General features: G+C 35.8%; 2 protein-coding genes and 1 long non-coding RNA gene across 6 annotated transcripts in view; 1 reads left to right on the top strand and 2 right to left on the bottom strand.

Moving 5' to 3' along the window:
• LOC147865898 (uncharacterized) overlaps nucleotides 1-13,517 on the bottom strand; it is a 49,098-nt gene extending 35,581 nt beyond the window's left edge. Inside the window, exon 1 of the long non-coding RNA XR_015529448.1 lies at nucleotides 13,483-13,517. This is a non-coding gene — a long non-coding RNA (uncharacterized LOC147865898). The remainder of the gene's footprint in view (nucleotides 1-13,482) is intronic.
• VIP4 (leo1-like family protein) lies at nucleotides 167-6,545 on the bottom strand. The gene is made up of 12 exons (XM_087316221.1): nucleotides 6,299-6,545; nucleotides 5,235-5,572; nucleotides 4,052-4,178; nucleotides 3,628-3,813; nucleotides 2,965-3,144; nucleotides 2,262-2,393; nucleotides 1,973-2,152; nucleotides 1,733-1,867; nucleotides 1,418-1,516; nucleotides 1,128-1,343; nucleotides 861-1,023; nucleotides 167-613 (listed from the first exon to the last, which is right to left on the bottom strand). Exons 1-11 carry the CDS (start codon nucleotides 6,455-6,457, stop codon nucleotides 883-885), a joined length of 1,893 nt encoding a protein of 630 aa, XP_087172347.1. The 5' UTR covers nucleotides 6,458-6,545; the 3' UTR covers nucleotides 167-613; nucleotides 861-882.
• LOC147865897 (putative sugar phosphate/phosphate translocator At3g17430) lies at nucleotides 13,150-20,527 on the top strand. 4 transcript variants are annotated; one of them, XM_087316226.1, is made up of 12 exons: nucleotides 13,150-13,302; nucleotides 14,270-14,359; nucleotides 15,950-16,131; nucleotides 16,221-16,328; nucleotides 16,819-16,850; nucleotides 16,943-16,993; nucleotides 17,466-17,527; nucleotides 17,618-17,879; nucleotides 19,059-19,324; nucleotides 19,424-19,530; nucleotides 20,075-20,240; nucleotides 20,355-20,527. In XM_087316226.1, the coding sequence occupies exons 3-11, from the start codon at nucleotides 16,048-16,050 to the stop codon at nucleotides 20,228-20,230; spliced, it is 1,128 nt and encodes a 375-aa protein (XP_087172352.1). In that variant the 5' UTR covers nucleotides 13,150-13,302; nucleotides 14,270-14,359; nucleotides 15,950-16,047; the 3' UTR covers nucleotides 20,231-20,240; nucleotides 20,355-20,527. The 4 variants fall into 4 exon arrangements, with proteins under 4 accessions (XP_087172352.1, XP_087172351.1, XP_087172354.1 ...); XM_087316225.1 differs by having other exon boundaries at nucleotides 20,075-20,247; XM_087316228.1 differs by lacking the exon at nucleotides 14,270-14,359 and having other exon boundaries at nucleotides 20,075-20,247.
• The last annotated feature ends 2,155 nt before the right edge of the window (nucleotides 20,528-22,682 follow it).

Below are 22,682 nucleotides of genomic sequence, written 5' to 3'. Positions count from 1 at the left end.
AAAATCCTCAAAGGTTCCTACATGAATTCTTCATATCATTTGATGAAAACCCACTTTGCAAATGATCTCTTTCATGTTATACCAATGTAAAATAATCACAACTCTTAATCCAAAATGTATTAGAGTACTTGCAACAAGTTTCACTCATCAGAGAATTACAAAGGAATTAGTCTCTAACTTCTGGATGACCATTTAATTAATAATTGGACAAATCAAACATTTCCAAAACCCAGCATATCATAAATTGCCACAATAACCACAAGGATTCTGGGAATCTAGTTGGTTCACATCTATACTCCATATGATATTACAACAAAACGCTGCGGCATAAAGGCAAAGGAGATATCCATGTAAGGTACATACAAATAAATTCAACCAAATTTCTCGACTTCAGACTCTGCCAACAGCATTTACGTCATTATGGCAATCGGCCAACAACTCTTCAAGGTATTGTATAAAGACTTCAAATCAGACGCCACTATATGTCAATCTGATTGTATCCAGCATTTGCTGAATATGTAATGGATACTTGAAAGTTTCTGTACATACCTTTGGAAAACATCTAAGAGATATATTTATCTCTTGTAAAAGGGTCCCACTCAGACTTTATTAACTGATATACAGCAAACAGAGTCATTATTCAGCCTTTTATATCTCTATGAGAAAAACCCTGAATTTTTCTTTATTTCCCCAAGTGCGCTATGTCAACAGCCGAAAGAGCAGTTATATGGTCAATTCATCCTCTTTTTCTTTCTTTCGGGGGTTAAGCAGTGGCAATTGGGAAATAAAGAAAAAGTCAGGGATAGTTCACAGTATTTCCCTAATTCTTATAATGCAAATATAGGAGAAATTATACAAACCTCCACCGAACATTGCAGCTCATTAATCTTCATCGCTGTCACTAACCACAACCCGCCTTCTTTGGACAGGTTTTCGATGTGGTGATATCTCACTCTCATATTCATCTTCCTTAACTTTCCTCTTCCTATATGATTCATCTTCTCTATCATCCCATCCTTTTTCCTGCAAGATAATATATTCACAAGACTAAATGAGTAACTGTATCACAAAAGAAAACTAGACATAAACACATTTTGGCTATAACTATCATATTAGCATTGCACAACCTTCCCATTGTAATCGTCGTATTCCTCCTCTTCCTCTGCTTCCTCTGATTCTTCATCTGCCTCATTTACAGGAGTTTCTTCCTCTTGACCATCAGTTTCATATTCTGAAGGTTCTTCTTCATGTTCACTCTCTTCCGACTCCTCTTTCCTTCGTGGTGGAGAAGGCCGCCTTTCCTTGGTACGTTTTGGTAAATGCTCTCTCAAAGAAATAGGTTGCTGCCATAGCATAATCACAAATCTTAACTTTTACAATATTCAATATTGCACTAGATAGACATTGGCATCCTTACCCGTTTGACGTTGTTTATCCTTCTTTCTACTTTACGCTCTTCATCCAACAATTGTTGAAATCTGTGTCCCCTTGAAATTTCATCATCCCTTTCATCGTCCTAAAAAAGATTATCCAATCGCACATGATTAAAGAGGACCAAACAATGCTGGTTTGTGTGAATACTGGTCTAACTACCCACAATGCTCTTAAGGGGTTTGAACCCATATCCCCATGGTTGTGAAGTAAGAGCTTTGCCGCTAGAACATAACCACAAGAAAAAAGTGCATATGCAACACTTGAACTATTATTCAACATATCAGTCAACAAAACTAACCTCAGCTAATTCTCTTTCAAGGTAACCAGGAGAAAGCTGAGGTTCTGCCCTCTCACGCGCTGGAGTATATTTACGACTAATTTTTTCTTGCTTCTTCTGCAAATCTTCCTTGTTTCTGATCCTTTTCTGTTGCAACTGAAAAAACCCAATATCGAATTAGTCTCTCATTTTCACTCATGTGACATTTTAGGGCAGTGACAACAGCATGCATAAAATCTCGCAAATAGCAAGGCTACAGACCCTTTCAGCTTCTTCCTTTTCACGTTCAGGATCTTTATTTGTAATAACATTTTTTACTTTATACATCTTCTTATTTCGTGAATCGACAATAGCTGTTAGAAGACGATGTGACTTTGATGACAACGACGACGGCATAAACTTCATCTTCTGTAGTAACCTTCCTTGAGATTGCAAGATTCCCTGTATGGATTAGATACGAACATGAAATGCATGATTGAACAACTTTTCTAATTTTATACTTGAAGCCTTTTAAGAGGAAGACATGGCCTAAAGCACAGTTGCAACAGACCTTGCCACTGTTGATGAACAGCTGAGAGTGATCATGATGAGCATTTTGCACTGAAATATCAAGAACTTCATTTCCAATAAGTAATTGCATGCTTCCATCGGACCATTTAACAAACCGGGCATTGCTCTCATACTTGCAACATTCAAAAGGGGAATACTTCAGTAAAACATAAAAAAAGATCTGATGGAACTTCAAACACAGGTACAGAACCAATCACAGAGACAGTAAACATTGTATGCTTTAACGAGCCCCAGATTTGTCTCTTAAATAAAAGAAACAGCCAGATAGATTATTACAAAACTCTGAATAAACTCTATAATATAATGAGCTGCCAGGTATCCATAAGCATATCCCTCATGAAAGATGTGAAACAACTCAAAACTCTTTCATAAAGCATGTTTTCTTTTTTCTTTTTTCTTTTTACTCTTGGTCACAAATAATTTGGCACTGCAGACCACTAAGCATAGGGGGAAGTTCCTAATATGATTATTTTATGGCTTTCAGACTCTAGAGTGTCATGGCCAGTCACAAGTAATTCCTTCTATAGTATTTGAAATTTGCTTCTATGCTCATTTTTACGTTAAGCCACTTCCTGTAGTTATTATGGCACATTTTCCAAACTCAAAAACTTCAGTTACGAAGACAAATAGCAACTGTCCTTGACTAAAAATTGTGCATTTAATAGAAAAAAGAAATTGATTACATTAATGCTGCCATTTCGACCACGTGCCCTCCTCCAGCGAACAACATTATCTTCAAGCCTGATCCTTTGTTTATGGCCAGTTTCATCTGTAATGAAGTGTTCTTCCTCTTCAACATAAGTATTTGGATCAAATGGCTTTGAATCAATGCCCATGATGTTAGATACCCTCGCCACATACATCTGGAATATTAAAAGCTCAATATTGTTACCATAAATTTTTTACTCAGCCACCCACTTTATGGAGTTTTAGTAATGGCCCCGATATTCAAGCCATAAATGAAATCACAAACTCAAATAAAAGATATCTTCATTTGTAAAATATATCATTTCCCATAAGCTCACATTTACCACAAACAGCCCTAGTTGAGATTTTTTTTAGTTTTTCTTTCTATGATAAAACATCTCATGGTCATACATTATTTCATATATAGATATTCCATGAACATACATCATCTAATATATCATACAATATTCATCCATCCCATGCTCATATATCAATCTGATTAGCCTTGATATCCACCATCAAATTGTATATTAATACACAAACTACTGCCTGCCTTCAATTATCTAAAAACACCATATGTACATTTTATGCAAAATCGAATTCTTGTCTGAGTTCATTGACTAAGATAGCCATCATGCAGAAACCAAAGAATATAGCACCTTGTCTGAAGATCCAGGATGGGTGTAAAAAGGAATGTCAATATCTAGAGGAGGGCCCACTGGCCTTTCCCGTACTCGACGCTCTGCTGGTTGTTCTTCCTCTGATTCATACTGTTCTTCATGTTCAGCCACAATGTCTTCTGGCATATTACCTCTCGGTAAAGCTTCATCGTCTGAGCCACTCATCTACAGGATGCAGAAAACAAGAGACAGGCACAAATAACTATCCACCACAGTCATCTTTGGGATGTAAAAAATGAGAGAGAAAGATACAAATATCTATTCCAGATGCTCATCTAGACAATATAGAAAAGAGAGCAAGATACGAATAACTATTCAAAACAATCATTGATGCTTGATAGAAAAAATAGATATATCTGTTCAAAAAACAAAACATGTTGCATCAAAAAATGAATACCCTAACCTCCTCTTCCTCCTGTGCTCCATCATGGTGTTGATACTCAGGTTCTTGTTCTTCTTCATCAGAGTCACCGAATACATCACGCATCTCAGCAACTCCATCAGCTGCTTTATTGTCATCACCTTCATCGCTACAGAAATACATTTAAGCTTCAAAAGATTTATAGGCCATCAGCTGCTTTATTATCATCACCTTCATCACTACAGAAATAAATTTAAGCTTCAAAAGATTTATAGGCCCCATGGCAGGGATCATCGAATCAATCGAAGTTTACTTTCAAGTTTCAGCTCAGCCCTAAGTTTTAGGCCATTCCAACTGGTAGTAATGATAAAATTTTAAAAGGAGGGAAATATTAACAACCTATATACATAGGCATTGGTCATTGCTAGTTTTCTCAAATGATAGGAATGCAGATCGTCAGCCTTCAACTGAGTTGCAAGGTGTGTTCACTGACATCCAAACTAGATGTAGATCATTTAATTGAAATATAAACAAAAAGACTGCGTTCCAGCACAATACATATTGAAGAATCCAACAAAGAATGCATATGTAGATTGTTATGGCATATGACTCAGGAAGCATCCCAATACAGACAATGTAAATGGCAAGCAATATAAAGACACGTTTTTTCTTCTTTCTTTTCCATGGGGAAGCATAGAACCTGTCTACACAACTCCAAGCATCTGTGTGGGTACCTTAGAGTATCTAAGAGTAAGGATTAGGAACATTTGCAATTATATCATGAATAATGAGACCTTCTCTGAATTTATTTGATGACTTATATGGTCCTTTTTAGTAACGATTCAACCTTCACCAATCATTATTTAAACTTCCGTTATGTTGATGTATTCAGTATATGGTATCTATAATGAATTACAGTTTTCTACCATGTAATTTTTTTACTTTTCTAAGCATGTAAAACAACAGCAGCAATAATAATAATACAAAGCATTTTTGCTTTTGTCAAAACATATGTTTCATAGCTGAGTTTCACTTTTTTTAATTTTATGGTAGGAATTTTGAAACATGGGTATATATTGAAATAGCACTAAAATGAACCATTATTCGGTGTTCAACTTCATGAGAAAGATTAAGAGAACCACACATTTATTTCTATGCAATCTCAACAAAACATGCAATGTTAAAAATAAGATCTAATTCATTTTTACATTCTCTCAGGGTTTACCTTTGCTCGCGGATTTGTTCGACTTCATCTTCATCATCGTCATCATCATCTTGATGGTGCCTTCTGCGATGGAATTGACCTTCAACTTCATCTTCTTCTTGCTCTGAACCTTGTGCAACCTCGTGGGATTGATCAGAGCCACTGACACTCACTTGTTGTGGAGCCCTTCTTCTTTCTGAGGCTATGGATCTCTTCTCTTGCTGGTCCACCTCGCCATAGCTATGCTCGGCATCGCTCTCTTCTCTCTCTGCTTCACTTTCCTCTCGCTCAAGTTCGCTTCCGACTCTTTCCCCTTCACTTTCCACATCAATTTCTCCACCCCCTTCAACCTCGTCATCCTTGTACACACAAGATTAAATCACAGATCAACACTTCGAAACAAACAACGAAAAATTTGAAATAATCCAATCAGAAAATTCTCTGGCTATGAACAATAAGGTTCAAGAGAAGGAGGAAGAAACGACAGAAATACTCAAGGAAGAATGCATTAGTATAGTTACATAGATCGTTAACTCACAAAGATTTAGCATAATTCTCTGAGTAACCTATCCTTATACGGACATGATCAGATTTACTCATGAATATATACACATAAGGTCTCTGAGCCTACAGAGAGTAATGGGTGTTATTTCCGAGTATGGTGCTGTTAGTATGCAGTGTTTTGATCGTCTTTCCCATATGAGAATAGATGATTTTGTAATCTACCTGGAATCAGAATCTAAAAGATTGCCGTGTCTTCACTTAGGATGAACTGTGCCGGTAAGTATAGGTGTTACGAGAAACGGTAGCACACGAGGTCACAATGAATGTGTATCTTTTAAGTGATCTGAGAACCAAATTAGGGAAAAGCATAAAGCTAAGATCATCGCCATGTCTGCACAGTATGGACGGCCAATCGAGTTATCATACTGTGAGCATTAACTGTGATATTTCCTGTGTGGTGCTTTCCTCGCGAAAAAAAAAAGAGCAGACAACAGAGAGAGATCGAAAGACAGTGAGAAGGGAGAATAACGGAGGTTTCCATGGCACCACAAGATTACTAGGTTAGGAATGGGGTTTCTTACAGAGTAGGGGGGATTGATGGCAGCGTCGTCGTCTTCGCTGCCGCCTCCATCGCCGGAGCCGTCGCCGGAGCCGTCTTCGACGTCTACGTCGTCTTCAGAGTCCTCGGATTCGGCTCCGAAGAGCGTCTCCATCATCTCGTGGCGCTTCTCTCCCGCCATGGAAGGCTCTCTCTCTCTGTCTCTGTCTCTGTCTCTGTCTCTCTTTCTCCCGCGCGCGCAGGGTCTAAAATCAGGAATCGAAGGAGGCGAGGAATGAGAAGAGGGGAGACAGGAAGCAGAGCAGAGAAGAGCAGACTCAGAGATAGCAGAAGAATCCCCAATCCTCCATAGCTTTTAGCTTCGTTCAAATCAAACGCCCTTCGTTTTTCGTTCGGCCCCTGTTCCTCTGTCGTCGTCGCCGCCATAGCCATCGCCGGCGCCGGCGCCGGCGGGCAGGCTCTTCCACTACTTCCTCATGTCTCTCGGACGGGCGGACATTCCCCTCGCTTCGTTTGTCCGGCCAAAAGACACCACCGTTTTGTCCGGCCAGACACCCCCGGGTTTTGTCCCGGCCCGCCCCGTCCACCTTTCGTCCCTTCCTTTCCTTTCCTTTCCTCTCGTGTCGTTTCGGTTCAGCCACACGCCCATGCCCGATTTGCTCGTATCCTTCGTGTTTCGCTACGTCTTCCTGTTTTGTCCCCGTTGTGTCTAGTTTTCACTCTTTGCGACGCCTGCTTTGCTTCCCCCGTGACCATAATTTACCCCACGGTAAGTTGTACTATAGTATTCTACACACACGAGGATAAAGTGTGTGTGTGTGAGTGAGAGAGAGAGAGAGGGTTAATCGAGCATGTAAAGAATGGCGGATTACTTTTAATCCTAGGAATTGAGACAACCTTCCAAGTGCGAACGTGCATGAGGACCTTAGGTATGGCTATAAATATGAGGCTTAGCTACCCTCGTTAGACATATCATTCGACTTACGTCGAGAATGTGATCTTTGTAGTGAACAAACTCTTATTGCAAGCGCGCTAGTACCAGGTGCAACTTGATGCCATGGCGGTGGTATGGGATGTTGATCAAGGCTCAAGTCCATCTCGATCCTTTTGCTCGAGGGTGGATCGGTGGATCAAGCACCCTTCTTTCTCTCTCTTTTCTTATCTATCTATCTTATATTTCCTTGTCTTATGCTTGCATTAGAAATGATCTCTAACGTTGTGTTTCACTACCTCTTCCTGTTTTGTTCCGTTGTGTTTGGTTTTCAATCTTTGTGACACCCACATCACTTTCGTCCGTGATTTACTAGCTCTTCTTGTTTGTCTCCATTGTGTCCGGTTTCACTCTTTGCGCCTTTTTGCTTAGTTTTGCTTCAATGGTTTCCCTTGGTGAGTGCCAACTTTGCATTGTTCCTAGTTTTTCGCTCATCGGTGGATTTTCTTGCTCGTGCTTCTCTCTAGCTTTTTGCCTTCACAACATTTTCCCTGCACGTGCTCCATTCCTGTTTTTATTGGAGCTAATTGTGACAAAATTTGGTTATCACAATGCTTCTCCTTTTGTATTGGCAACACGACTTTGTGAATTATATCGTGTGTGAGACCCTCGTTGTTATGACAAATATAGGGAATCATTTGGGCCCAACTTACACGGTATTGATGAATACACTTCATTGTGAAAGGTCATATTGGGGCAAACCGCAAAGAGGAGAGTTTGTACCTATTTATGAGGCTTCAATGATCTCTTTCAATTTCTTCCTCTTCCCCCTTATCATGAATTAAAAACTACCTCACTATTTATCGAACCTATGCTAAGTGGAGGTGTTTATGTATTAAAATGCTACCTTCATTGTATCTACCTCAAACTTCCAATGACATCAGGATGGTTGTTGACATAAGTACTTACCTTATTGATTTCTATGTTATTGAGAATATTGATTATTCCCGCATATGACGAAGTTTTTGTTGGACGCGGTGTTGTGTTTCCATATTCACATTTACCTTTGTTTGGTGTTTGCAGAATTTGCTTACATTCCAACAATGTTCATGACAATATTTACTTTAGGCGGATTGCATATATAATATGCATGAAATACAAAAAAACAGATAGGATGCTAGATGGGGTTCATTCTCCACTTCATGTATATTGTTTTTCAAGCTCGTATGTAGCTCAAGGTGGAGCATATCTACAATTCTCTCTTTTTTTTAAAACAAAAGATACACCCTGGTATTATAAAATCATAAGCAATACAAAAGTTGATGGTTGTTTCGGTAAGAAGAAGAACCCCACCAAAACAAAGCTAATGCTAACCATAAATTCATCCATCCATTCATGAGGAGAAAGGGGCCTAAAAACATTTTCGATTCATGGATATTTGCAGATTCCATGGCAATGAGAGATGGCTGAAATAATACTTTGGACATCGGAATCGTTGTACACCTGTAGCTATCACACCATTCCACAATATAACATTTCAGCTTGACAACTTTTCGAGCAGTTTTTGTGCTTTCAAAGGAGCGCCACATTTAACATACATGCTGATCAAAACAGTTGCTACATATGAGCTTTTTCCAGCAACCCTTTTTCTCACAATATATGCATGTATTCTAGAACCCTCACAAAGATCCTTCCACCAAGCACAAGCTTTGAGAAATGACACAACATTGAAATGTTCTTTTGACATTCTCTTCTTTTCTCTTAAATTTCCCCTGTTTTAAGTTTTTAATCGATTCCCTTGTACTCTCATCATAGCCGATTTGTTGAGCATAGTCAGTAGTAGCAACAACTTTCCAGTGCCATTCCTCATAGTCAATTTGATGTGTATATGCAAGAACAACACATATTTGTACACCATATCTCCAAGATTTTTATCGTCTACTCCTCCCAAACTGCAATTGAGCATTCAATGTAACCTATAGCACCCAAAATCTGTAACAACATAATGTCCATAAACAAAGTTAGTAGACATTGTTTCCCAAAATCACGGGAACAATATACATCCAAATTATGTGATCTCCACCTTCCCTAAAAATGAGCATAGAGGTCCATATCCTTTTAAAATGCATTTGCTTCCTGAAAATGGAATCAACATTGCCTATGAAACTTTCATACTAACCACGTAATGTATGAACAAGTAACAACCAGAATTCACATGTAAGACTCTTGTTATTACAACAAATGATTTGGACTCATATGAGCCCAATTTGTCACAAGAACAATGAATATGTCATTGAGAATCAAACTAATGATGACCAAAAATGAATAAGATATCAAAGAGAAAAATGAAACAAGGAAACCGCAAATCAACCTCGAGTGAAGGGCGTGAGACAAACATGAAGCACCCTTGGTGTACCATACCACCAAGTACTACCTTGGATGTCAAATAACGAGAGAGAGCTTAGCCTCCCTAACAATGTCTCAATAGTGCCTCGAGACATCATAATGAAAAGGATAGCTAGTCCCTATTATATAGCTGAACACTCGAGGTTCCTACGCCATTGCATGTTCTTGTGTGTCGTGAGTTCTTATGGGTTGTCCTAAATCCAATTATAACCAATTTCCCAAATATCATACCCTCAAACCATTCAAAGTACCTATAGAATTGGTTCATAAAGTTATGCCTATAACACATGTCATTGTAATTAAAATACACCGACATTGACAATGATTGCAATAGTTAGAATTTTTATCATCCATAAAGAGGCCAAATTTCCATATTTGACTGATGTAAAATGCTATCTGAGTTTCAAAGTCTATATCGCATATATTGATTTTTTTTCGCAATGGTAGGGGACTCAAGACGAAGCATACCAAGTTAGAAAATGCATTTAAGCTCTTTATAACACCAATTCATCTAGAGGCATAGTCCTAACTATTATAGTATGAACAGCGACACTACCAATGCTTACAATAATGTAAACTTGGAGGTGGAAATCATATTTGTATATGTAAAACGCTATACGAGTTTCGGCTTCTCTATATCACATATGTTGAATTTTTTTTCACAATGGTATAACACTCAAGGCATACCATACCTAGTTAGACAATGCATGTAAGGTCCTTATAACACCAATTGATCTAGAGACATAGTCCTGACTATTATAGTATGAACAAATACTTTTGTGACATCTTAAGTACTAAGGCATCAAAATGTTTGTGACAAAATAAACTTGAAATGGAAAGCATGTATAGTCTATAATATATATACATGATGAGAAACACCTATTGACAAAATTAGCTAAACCTACTTTGAATATCATACTAGAAATATCAATGTCATCTAAACTCAATCATGACAAAAGCATGTCAAATAGTTGGCACCAAATCTTGTGCTCCATGACTTGTTTCCATATAAATGTATCATTGTGTGTAATGAACTCCCTTTGGCATTCAACAACTCTTTATATTAATTACCCTTTAGAAGCGTACATTGAGGGAGTTTTGACAATATTGAATTCTTTAATGATTAGACAAGTCATCCCTAAAGAACTATTGGGGATGTGATTAGTACATTGCATATCTCACTTGTAATATATACTCAAATCAAATTTTGTGCATTTAGAAGTCATGAGAGAAAATAGAAGTCATATTCTTTGGTAGTTGACCAACTATGTTCATTGAGAACAATAAGAATCAAGTGAAAACCCTTATTAATAGCATGGCATTTTTCTCTTAAACATGATTAACAACAATTCATGTGTTATACTTCATTATTTTTCCTCCTTGACAACATAGTATGAACCATATGTACTATACGTGCATTCGCATTTGAGAAGGTTTTAATAATTGAGTATGGTAAACACCCTCAATGTACGGTAAATACCATACTATTGTATTCATTATTTATTATAAGTTTTTTTTAAGGTGACAAAGTTAAGGTACGAAGTGTTAAAAAAAACATAAGAATGTAATGATAACATACGCATTCGTACGAAAAAGAATGTTTGCCAATGCATTTGAGTATATTACGTACTATGCTTGATACTGATAGTATGCAAAGAAGCTCCAACGACAACAAAAAGAGAAGGCATTGCCCACATTTTTTAATAACCTCCTCCCAATATTGACTTGAAGTTGGGCAAGTCATGGTTACAAATGAATTTTGCTACGAGAGGTATGCAACCATTAAAAGCATAATGTTTTATCATGGGAAAGCATTTTCATAGCCATTTTCCCTGATGTTAGTGATCAATGAGAAACTTTGCGTTGCTTACCAATATTATTTTATCTTAACAACCTATGTTTGCTTTGAAACTTTATAGATCTTGTAGCCTTCATAAAGAGAGCCACACAATTGCACAATGATAGACAATAACAAGTCTTCGTTTTGTCATCTAGAATGAATTTATGCATCAAACCCTATCTATAATATTAAAGCTCATAACCCAACTTTCACTTTATTTGATCTAGATTGATCACATTGTTGCTCACAAAGGACCCAATCATCCAAATGCATCACAAGGAGTTACATAGAGGGCATCATATGCTAAACATGCCTTAAATCAACATATCATTGTTGTGGTAGAGCACGTCAAATTTGTGCATGCGTTGAACCTCTAAAGTTTGTGTTCTAGTAGATGGATGTGATAGGCAAAACTCAAGAATAGTAAATCAGCTAAACAAAAGAGGTATGGATGATTAGGGTGAGAATTGTATAATAGATTTGAACGCAAGACTTCATGTACAACAAAGATAGGATACCTAGAGAAAACAATATTATTAATTAGAAAAGGAAACATCAATCTCTTTGTGTAGTTATATACTACAATAGAAAGCTTTATCGACATATGTTCCTCCTTCCCTCCTTTTAACCTTATAATGAGATTCCCTTAGATAGGGTTTCCCATGCACTTGGGGTTAAGCGTGTGTCACCACTTGATATACATGCTTTAGCTTTTTGAGTTTCCTATAAGAAAACTAATATTTAAGATATAACTATTATGATATTGATATTTTACATTGCTTTAAATTTGGATGTCTAAAGAAGCTTGAATATTGGTGTTCCCATCAAATTACATTTATGTGCAATATCTTAAATAATATGCTTTCGAGGTGGTTCATGCCGTGAGAATTTTCATCTATCAGCTCGTTTACCAATCCTCTTTTTGGAACCTCGTTTCAAATCTTACAAAACATGTTCACAATCCGAAGACCTTTTTGCTTTCTAAAATCGGGTAGCTCCAAACCCGAGAGTTTGTCCGCAAAGCTTAGACTCAGTGAACCTGAGAGGCACTGAGGAGGTGTGAAAGGGTTTCATGTGGAAAACAAGATCCCATAGAACAGAAATAAAACATTGGATAAGTCGTTCACCCAGGAGGAAGCCAAGACCAAAAAGGAAAAAAACACATTGATCCAACCAAATAAAACCAGCAATAACCATAAAATTTCATAATAAAATGTAAAGCCCAGAAATGTAAATATATAAAATATCAAATGAATGAAATGAAAAATATGAAAAATTAAAAAAAAGCCAATAGAAAAGAAAAGCAAAAACAAAAACAAAATAAAAGATAAAAAATAAAATAAAATAAAAATGTCAAAACAAAAATGAAAAGAAAGAAACAAAAACAAAATAAAAATAGAAGATAAAAAATAAAATAAAATAAAGATGTGAGAAAAACAAAAATGAAACAAAATAAAAATAGAACATATGTAGCAAAAACAAAAAATGAAAAGAAAGAGACAAGAAAAATAAAATAAAATTAGAACACAAAAGCACAAAATAAAAAACAAAAAAATAAAACAAAAAAATAAAAATAAAATAAAAAACAAAAAACAAAAAACAAAAAACAAAAAACAAAAAACAAAACATAAAAAATAAAACATAAAAAATAAAAAATAAAAAATAAAAAATAAAAAAGGTTTTTTCGCACACTCTATCACTCTGCACTTCTACTTCTTCTTTTTCCTTCTTGTTCAGAGAGACTGACAGTCTTTTTGCTTCTGCTTCTCTTCTTCACCAATCTCTCTGCAACCAGAGAAAACGCCTCCCCCAGATCAGATCTTCCATGGATCTTCTTCTTTCAAACTAGGTACGCCCGACTTCCTTCTTTCTCATGTTGTCTGTTTTTGTACTTCAGTTGTTCATTTGATAAAATCACTAGGTTAATGTCATCATCACCGTCACTGTCGCCATCACCATTACCATCGTCATCCTCATCGTCTTTCATCCCCAGTATCTTCATCATTTTTACTGCCGTTATTGCCATCACCATCACCATCACCATCACCATCACCATCACCATCGAACTAATGTGAAAAAGAAAACAGAAATTTGATTTCTGCACTCTCAATGTGATCTCTAGTTTCACAGAATCAGAGTTCTCCAAGAAGAAATGTACATGGTGAAAGAAATACCTCCAAAAGATACATTCTTTTGCATTTTAATTAGCAGGTTCATTATCATCGTGTCCTTGAGCTAGGTTTACAAGAAATAAGATTTTACAATGTCATCTCTACTCTTACTGATAAAAAGTTCTCGAAGTAGAATGCACATGTGAAAGAAAACAAAGCCTTCATAATACATTCATTTAGCTCTATATTATCAGGTTAATCTCATCATCATTTTTTGAGCTAGTTAAAAAAGGAAATGGAAGAATGTACATGGATAACATTGAACAATACCTTGTTTGTCATGTTTTTCTGCATATATAGAAGATCCTTATAATTGAGCCAGGTAAATAAATTAGTTTGTTTCCTTCAATCTCACAGATCAATACATATCAAAGATATAGTCTTTTTCCTAAATCAGCTGGTTAATGTCATCATCAGGTAAAGAAGAAAGGATTTTGTACTATCAACGTGATGCCTAGTCTCATTTAACTCTATATTATCAGGTTAATCTCATCGTCATTTTCTGAGCTAGTTAAAAAAGGAAATGGAAGAATGTGGATGGATAACATTGAACAATACCTTGTTTGTCAAGTTTTTTCGCATATATAGAAGATCCTTATCATTGAGCTAGGTAAATAAATTAGTTTGTTTCCTTCTATCTCACAGATCAGGGCCCTCAAGGAAGAATGCGCAGGAAACAATACATATCAAAGATATAGTCTTTTTCCTAAATCAACTGATTAATGTCATCATCAGGTAAAGAAGAAAGAATTTTGTACTGTCAATGTGATACCTAGTCTCATTAATCATACTTGACGGATTGTGCCTGCAAAGATACCTTGATTTGTCTAAATCAGCAGGCATTGATCACTGACGAGTCAGATTAAATGAAAAAACCTAGCATTTTTAGAGTGATTATAATCCCATAGATCAGAAAGTCTCGAGGAACATGTGCCTTATTGTTTTTCCCATGGATGATCTGAAAAAAGGAAGAACATTTGTGAACTCCTCAGTTTATTCTAATCTCATAGATTAGAGGCCTCAAAGAATGTCCATCTCAAAAATTTGCCTGAATATTCACATATCTTCGTCATTGAGATAGGAAAATCGAAACATTTTGCACATTCAAGGGGTCTTGAAATGTTGGACTATATAACATACCAACTCACTATCTACCTCTTTTGCTCCTCATGTATATTTTGACATGAAGAATGTAGATTAAGAAATTACCTTCGAAGGTAAAATTTGTAATTTCAATGTGATTTCAATATCACACATAAGAGAACTTGAAGGACCTTTAATTTCACGAATATATTCATCTTTTGTATAATTTTTCGCGAGATAGGGTAATCAAGACATTTTGCACTTTCAAGGGGTCTCAAAGTGTTGAACTATATATATACTGATTCACCCTCTCCCTCAATGTAGATTATGAAATCAACTTCAAATGTACAATATGTAATTTCAATGTGATTCCAATCTCATATGTAAGAGTCCTTGAAAGATGTTTAATTTCATGAATATATTTGTCTTTTGTATAGTTTTTCGTGTATGAATCACTGGTCCTTTCTGAAGTTGTAAAAGAAAGTTCAGCATTTTCAATGCCATTGGCATACCCACAAATTAGAAGTCTTGAAGATTGTGCATTATCTAACCTTATTAGTTGAGGTTTGTCCACAGAGATCTTAAGAAGAGCATCAAATATATGATAGTGTCCTGGTAAAACTTAAGATGCATTGTAGATTAAAACGTAGGATTATTGCTGTCTAAGAGTGTTAAACTGTCAAGTTTGGGAGGCCATTATGTGATATTTTTAGAATTTTATCATCACCACATTTTATTTTGATCATTTTCTTCTCATTGACATATTTTTCTGGATGCTTGCAGATTGTGATATTCCTTGAGTGTATAGTGCTTTCTTGAACAACTGTATTACACCCTATCTTGCACTTCAATGTTTGGGATGCCTATAAATAGCTCGTTGGAAATGTTCAATCACATGTACAATGATAATTCTTTTGTTAGTGTTGATCTACTCTCTGAAGGATGGAATATGGGCTGCGAAGTTGCTCTGATGACTATTAATTGGTTCCCAAATTGGTAGAAGTTGCTCAGTGCTGAGAGAACGTCACTATGTCTGCATGTTTGTCTTGTTCATTTGAATGCATATCTGAGTACAAACAATTGTCTTGGGAATGATGATTTGAAAATATTCCTAGGCATGATTAGTCAGCTTTACTAAAAAGTGATGATGTGAAAATACAGAAAGTTTGAGATAAAAAATTTCTGTCTTCTTTTCCCGCGTTGATTATTATAAGATTTAACAATACTTCCTACTATCTGCAGGTGATTTTGTCCATGGTTAAGGGGATGATCTGGATGCCATTCGCTATAATAAAATTTGATTGAACCGTGATAGTGGACACTAAGTTATCAAGATAAAAATGATAACCAAGTCACTGGTCTTGACATATTTTTACTTACTCATTTATATTTCACTATCATCTGGAGTGATATTGTATAATAAGGTATTGAAAATTAGTTGACTTGTTATTTGAGGAGTTCTAAAATTTCATGGTCCTACTCACTCTTATGAATTTCCTTCTTTCAATGTCAGTGGGTACTTTCTACGAAGCATTTCAACTTCCCATATCCTATTACTCTTACTATGATTCATATGGTGTTTTCTGGAGCAGTGGCTTTCATTCTTGTCCGAGTTATAAAGGTGTGTGCCACTTTCAGGATTAATGGTGTTAATACTTCCTCATAGAGCTGGGTCTAGTTTTATTTGATGTATTTTGTATAGACAGCCATATATGGCATTTATTAGCATTGCTTTTTTAAAGAGGTATTTTGTTTTTGAAAAGCCTAGTTTGTAAAATTATTGTAAAGTCTTTATTTCAGATATAACGAAATTCTTATCAATCTATAAAGGAGCATGGTTCTTCTAATTTTTCATGCTTAATATTATTTCTAATGTATCCATCTCCTTCAGAAGTTTCTGAAGAAATTCATCACTAGTGTCCAGGCACTGTCTTCTCAAAATGTCCTGTTTTGCATGCACATTATTATCATTTGCTTTTTAAAGAGCCCCATAAGAGCTAATATCTAATTCAATACAATACAAGCTGAGAGGCAGTAAGATATTGCAAACATGGTAAGCCATTTCTCTCAAATATTGTTATTGATCTTACCAATTTCCATTGGCCATGCAGGTTGTGCCGCCAACAAAAATGACAGTTGAAATGTATGCAGCCATTTTAAGATCAGTGGAATTGTTTACACTTATAAGTAGCTAGATCTCTATGTTTGACTTGTATTTTCTTGTGCAAAATGCAGATATGCCACGTGTGTTGTGCCAATCAGTGCATTCTTTGCATCCAGTCTCTGGTGAGTGTATTTATCACTTTACTGACAACTTCAAGTCCAGTGTTTTTTCCAATTTTTTCAATCGGGTATGTCATCCTCTTATGGATATTGAGCTTGGCTATTACAATCTTCAGATGGTGTTGTGTGGGTAATAGACTAGCTGGTAGGTTGACACATACAAGATAACCATTTCGGTTTTCACTCCTGCAAAATTACATTCGTGCTATGTCTCAAAAGATGTAGGACAGCATATATATGCACTCCCTTTTGAATGTATAGTATCAAGACAGATATTGTGACCTATTTAACTTTTGTTTGTAATAAAATATTTGTGGTTTTCTACCTCATTCCCACCTGTAATATCATTTATTAACAAGAACTGTTTATATGGGACTCTCCTCCATAGTAGCATTGCATTTTATGCTGGTCGTGTTTAAAGGTGCTCTTATTATTCCCGCCTAATTTATCCACTGTTTTGTTGTCATAATCTCAGGTTTGGTAACACCGCGTATCTTTATATTTCAGTAGCATTCATCCAAATGCTAAAGGCTTTAAGTAAGATTCTGAACCCTCATGTGCCTTGATGAGACAAAGTTGTAGTTTTGTTCTTGAATCCTAACCTATTGACATTCATGTGTATTGTAGTGCCTGTTGCAACCTTCCTGATGGCTGTTTTATGTGGAACGGACAAAGCTAGGTGTGATCTATTCATGAATATGTTGCTTGTGAGCTCTGGTGTGGCCATTTCCTCTTTTGGAGAAATACATTTCAATGTAACTGGCACTGCATACCAAGTCACGGGCATCCTTGCTGAAGCTCTTCGATTAGTGCTAACTCAAGTTTTGCTACAGAAAAAGGGTCTTACATTGAATCCCATCACCAGTTTGTACTATATTGCTCCTTGCAGGTATTTATTTATCTCAATATTTGAGAAATAAGACTGACGTAATTGTCTCCAAGTGAGATTTTGGAGGAATATATGAAACCCAAAAGGAAAGTATTTTAACATCATCAAAGAGGACAGCGTTTATAGGATACCTAAAAAATGTCTGATGTCATGAGCGTGGTTCTAATGAAATTATTTAAGGATGGATGAGAATGCCCTTGCAATGAAACTTGATTCCAAGTTGCCAAAAAGTGAGGGTCTATTTCTTGGAATCCATAACCCTGTGAGGTTTGAAATGGGCTAGTGTGATATATCACATAATCTACCCAACATTGATTATGCCAATAGCCTAAGGGATGAACATATGGCATGTTAACCATGCAATTTTGTATATGCGTGTAGGAGATTGAGGTTAAGTACCCTCAATCTACCACCCATGCTCTGTTTGGAGATCTGAGTACTAGCCAGCATGACACTTTTAATCATGATGCTTGGGCATATGTAGGAGTTGTGAAAAGGAATAATGTCCACATGGTGGGATTTAGAAACCCAGATATATCATATATTCGTAAATGCTGGCTTCAGAAAATTTATATGATTATATCTATAACAAGAATGGTGTTTAGAGAATGAGAAAGTCCTGCAAAAAGAGTACAGAAAACATGATTAGAGGAAGCAAAATGAGAAAATTACAACATTGAGCATAATTTAAGCATGACTGAAGAAACATAATAAAACACAATGCCTAAAAACAAATGCTGATTTGGCTTGCTTCATCTTGAGTCTTCATCCAGCGTAATAATCAAATATTTAGATGATATGCTGTTTTAAAAAGAAAATTATAACTTAATTGCAAAAATATTCATACTGTGCCTGTGTTTTAGTCAGTTTTGGTATTCATTCTGAACCTAATGGAGTCATATTCTTAGGATCAGGTAGATAGGATCACTCTTCTAAGTTCAAAAAAAAGAAGAATCATTCATTCTCTTATGTTTTGGAGGTGGACTTGCTTTTTTCTCATTCCAGAGTGACATTATAATTATGTGTATGCCAGTTTGCACACACCATAGACGTGCATTATATGTATGATTCTGCAGTAATGTAATGACTAGAGCGAGCGAGCGAGAGAGAGAAATTAATACTTATATTTACACTGAAGATTCAGCAGTAGATGCTCATTTATCTTTTGTTCCACAACAGCTTCTTGTTTCTATTTGTGCCATGGTTTATACTCGAGAAGCCAGAGATGGAAACCCAACAGATTACATTCAATTTTTGGATCTTTTTTAGCAATGCACTATGTGCACTTGCCTTGAATATATCAGTGTTTTTGGTCATCGGAAGAACTGGTGCCATAACTGTGAGAGTAGCTGGTGTGTTGAAAGATTGGATATTGATTGCTTTATCAACACTATTATTTCCAGAGTCTAAGCTAACAGGTCTAAATATAATAGGCTATGCCATAGGTAAATGAATCCCTCTTATTGCTGAGTGTATTCAAAAGAGCATAGAACTGCTAATGAGTTTTTCCTATTCTTCTCTTTCTTTGGTGATCTATGATGCAGCGTTGTCTGGAGTGGTGACATATAACTACCTCAAAATGAGAGAATCCCGTGCTAACAGCCAGCCCTCAGTTGACGCAATTCCTGAGAAGTTAAAGGCTCTTCTGAAGGTAAATCATACTGTGTGCTCTGATGATAATATAATAAGATCAAGTGTGCTGTTGGATCTTTGGATCATATCCCACTAAGATAATATTAGCATAAATGAAAATTAGTAAACCTTTATAAATTCCAATCTCTAGGGAAAATGCTCTTTAAAAATCACAAGGTTAAAAAATAAATAACACCCATGCTTTGAGACCTAATATAAGTGATTTTAAACATGAAACCTTTTATGATTCTAGATATTAAATCTACTAACATGTAATCTGGACTAAGATGTTATGGGCATTTTGCGTTTCCATTAAAAAGGGTGATGCTACCATTTTCACTATGTACTGTGAAAATGTCAAAGCTGTAAAGCCATTTTTAAAGGAGCAAACTAGAATGCATGAACTCAGACGGAAGTTTGTGAGGAAGTTTAGGATTTAGGGTGAAGGCTCAAACCCACAACCTTATTTGAGTTTTAGAGAAATTTAGGCTTTAACGTACAAAGGAAATGCTTTCACATTGTGCTTTTGCATGTAATATCTTGTTTATCTCTCTGTCTAACAGGAGCGGAAGCTAGAGAAAAAATCTTCAGAAAATTATACTGATGGGTCAATAGAGGTGGGGGCATTGAGCCCAGCTCCTCCGGTAGTGGACGAAGAAGCTCCTCTCATTTCTCGCCTTTCCTATGTAGGAGGCAGAAACAATATTACCAACAATTGATTTTAAAGTTGTGAATGGTAGTGGATCTTTCTTTTCCCTTGCATCATTATAGAAGGATTGTATTTAACTAGTTGAGGCAAATGAGCGATTTTACCATCCACTAATATTTCTTAGCTTATGACAGGAGAAATCATGGTCATCTATTCTTTTGTTCAATTTCAAGCCCTTTCGCTGTCCAAGGACTTGAACTTACATACCGCCAAATTTTTTTTAATGACCATGGCAGAGCGTATACATTGTGATAATATTGCTGTTCATATATGGTAATGCAGTTGATTTAAGATTATTGCGTCAAAAGCTAGTTCTCATAATGGGGCATTATATGGGTTAGTTATGCCATTTCTATACAATTGTACTCGTTAAGATAACAAAAATATGTTTTTTTAGAGACTTCTTACATTATGAGAAGGAAACTAACCTAGGGAAGGTGAATATCTGCAATATAATCTGCTGTACAAGCGTCTAGGTCATACAAAATGTCGGCCAACATAGAAAGCTTGGAATGTGTGTTTCACGATCCCCAAAGTGTCACCCAATGAGAACTTTGGTGTAATGCAAAATGGTTCCAAGAGTGAATCCAATAATTCATGATTACTCCTGAATTGGATCGCTGGATTACATGTGAAAATTATCATTGAGCCCAGAAATTCTTTGGTGTTTTGGTGACACTAATTATGCCATACTAGAAGAATATGTATTGTTTTAAAGTGGTTCTCCACCAAAATTTTCATTCAGGCATCTTACAAAAGCACTCACCATATTCTTTTATTTTAGTTGAGGCTAGACAGATCTTAGTAGGTTGTTGATAAATTGGTAGTAGTTTAGTACATATCTCTCACATATTCTTGGGGTTTGTTGTTGACTTATGGTTGGTATATTGATGATTCTTTTCGTGATGAACCAAGACCGAAATTATATGAAGGTTCTGGTTTTTGTGTGACATATTCTAAGAGGAAATTGCAATAGTTCCCTCATTCGGCCCCCATAAAATGTTCATTCATAGTTAAGGCTTGAATAAGTTTATGCCCAATTCGTTATCCATAAATAGAACAAGGGGGTTTAATCTGCAATTATGCAATAGAACACTTATTTTCTTAGTTGGCAAGATTGTATGAGCCATTCATATCATGTACCTTCATATTGCCAATAGATGATGTTTGACCTTTGTTTTCAATCCTCAATATAACAACATTGATGATATAACATGCTAATGCTCAAACAATGTCCCTTTTCTCTGTTGTGAATAACTTTCATCATGAAACAAAAAACACCACCATGTCTAACTTACAATAGACTTTGGATCCATCTTGCATAGACTTACAATGAACTTTGGATTTATCTTGGATCCAAATACTAAGAATTCACTTCCAAGCTACATACCAATTTAGATGATAAAAATGATGACTTGCCACCTTACATAATTGCCACTCTTGATGTAAAAGATTCCTTGATTTTTCCAACAATGAGAATTGCCACAAGAATCCTTTTAACCTTAAAACATATTTCTTCAATGCAACTTTTGAATCAAAAGTAATGGCATTTTTTAGCCTCCAATTGAATCTAGCCTACATACCTTATGTTCTCCAAAATAACTTGGAAGTATTGGCTAAGTTAATCATGTTTATTACAAGTGATTAGCTATAGGATCATTACAAAACATTGGTGAAAGTGAGCAACAAATATGACTTATTTTTCACCATCCTAATCTAAGCAATTCATAATTGTTGTAGACAATTAGAAATGGTTTCTTCTTTATGTTTGACTTATTATTCGAATACATGCAAAAGACCTTCATGGCCACATATAGGTTTTCAAATCTTGTTGAACAATAACTATGTAAGATTTAAATAATCTTTAACACATCCATCTACTATATAATGTGATAATGATTTGTGATGCCTTGTTTATGACTTACATATTTGATAATGTCTTTTGTCTAGACTTAATGTGAGCTAGTAGATCATGTAACATTATCTCGTGTTTAGCCTCACAAAAAATGTTTATGTTTGAGAGACTTATATGTACCCTTCCACAAATAATGGAAAATTGAAATAATACATTGTCCTCGTGAATATCATTTCATTACTGTGGAAAAAACAAACATCTATAAACTTTAGTAGTTATTTAAATGGCAATATGCAACATTGATATCTAAATATACACATGTGTACAATGGAGAAACAACCATTTAATCTTCGCAATAACTAAAATTTAAGTTATCAACAATTATTATGATGCTAAATGTATGTCATTATTTCTCACCCCAAGTTGTGAGAGAATATGGTCTACGTGCAAATACATGTCAACATGGTTGAAGTTTATTCCCATTTGGTAATAAAATGTTGAAGAAAGAGTCACAATTTTAAATTAAATGCTAGTTTTTTGTTGTTGGCATAAAAGGCTTGACCCCACCCAACTCTTGTGTACTTGGTGTGAGCACGTTCCCCAGTTA

The sequence above is a fragment of the Azolla caroliniana genome, unplaced genomic scaffold (assembly GCF_043228905.1).
Source record: "Azolla caroliniana isolate FFs.n. ecotype wild unplaced genomic scaffold, voAzoCaro1.0.p SCAF_3, whole genome shotgun sequence".
In the NCBI taxonomy this organism is placed as follows: domain Eukaryota; kingdom Viridiplantae; phylum Streptophyta; class Polypodiopsida; order Salviniales; family Salviniaceae; genus Azolla; species Azolla caroliniana.
Note: the sequence above shows the minus strand (reverse complement) of the source record. Positions and strands in the feature narration are given on the sequence as shown.

Excerpts from the sequence above, each read along its gene's own strand:
- VIP4 (XM_087316221.1), bottom strand. The coding sequence starts at position 6,457 with ATGGCGGGAGAGAAGCGCCACGAGATGATGGAGACGCTCTTCGGAGCC. Across the intron at positions 1,868-1,972 it reads AAAAGGAAGAAGCTGAAAGG|TTGCAACAGAAAAGGATCAG; the intron begins GTCTGTAGCCTT and ends GGGTTTTTTCAG. Across the intron at positions 1,344-1,417 it reads GGATAAACAACGTCAAACGG|CAACCTATTTCTTTGAGAGA; the intron begins GTAAGGATGCCA and ends ATGCTATGGCAG.
- LOC147865897 (XM_087316228.1), top strand. The coding sequence starts at position 16,048 with ATGATAACCAAGTCACTGGTCTTGACATATTTTTACTTACTCATTTAT. Across the intron at positions 16,851-16,942 it reads ACAAAAATGACAGTTGAAAT|ATATGCCACGTGTGTTGTGC; the intron begins GTATGCAGCCAT and ends TGCAAAATGCAG. Across the intron at positions 17,528-17,617 it reads CCAAATGCTAAAGGCTTTAA|TGCCTGTTGCAACCTTCCTG; the intron begins GTAAGATTCTGA and ends TGTGTATTGTAG.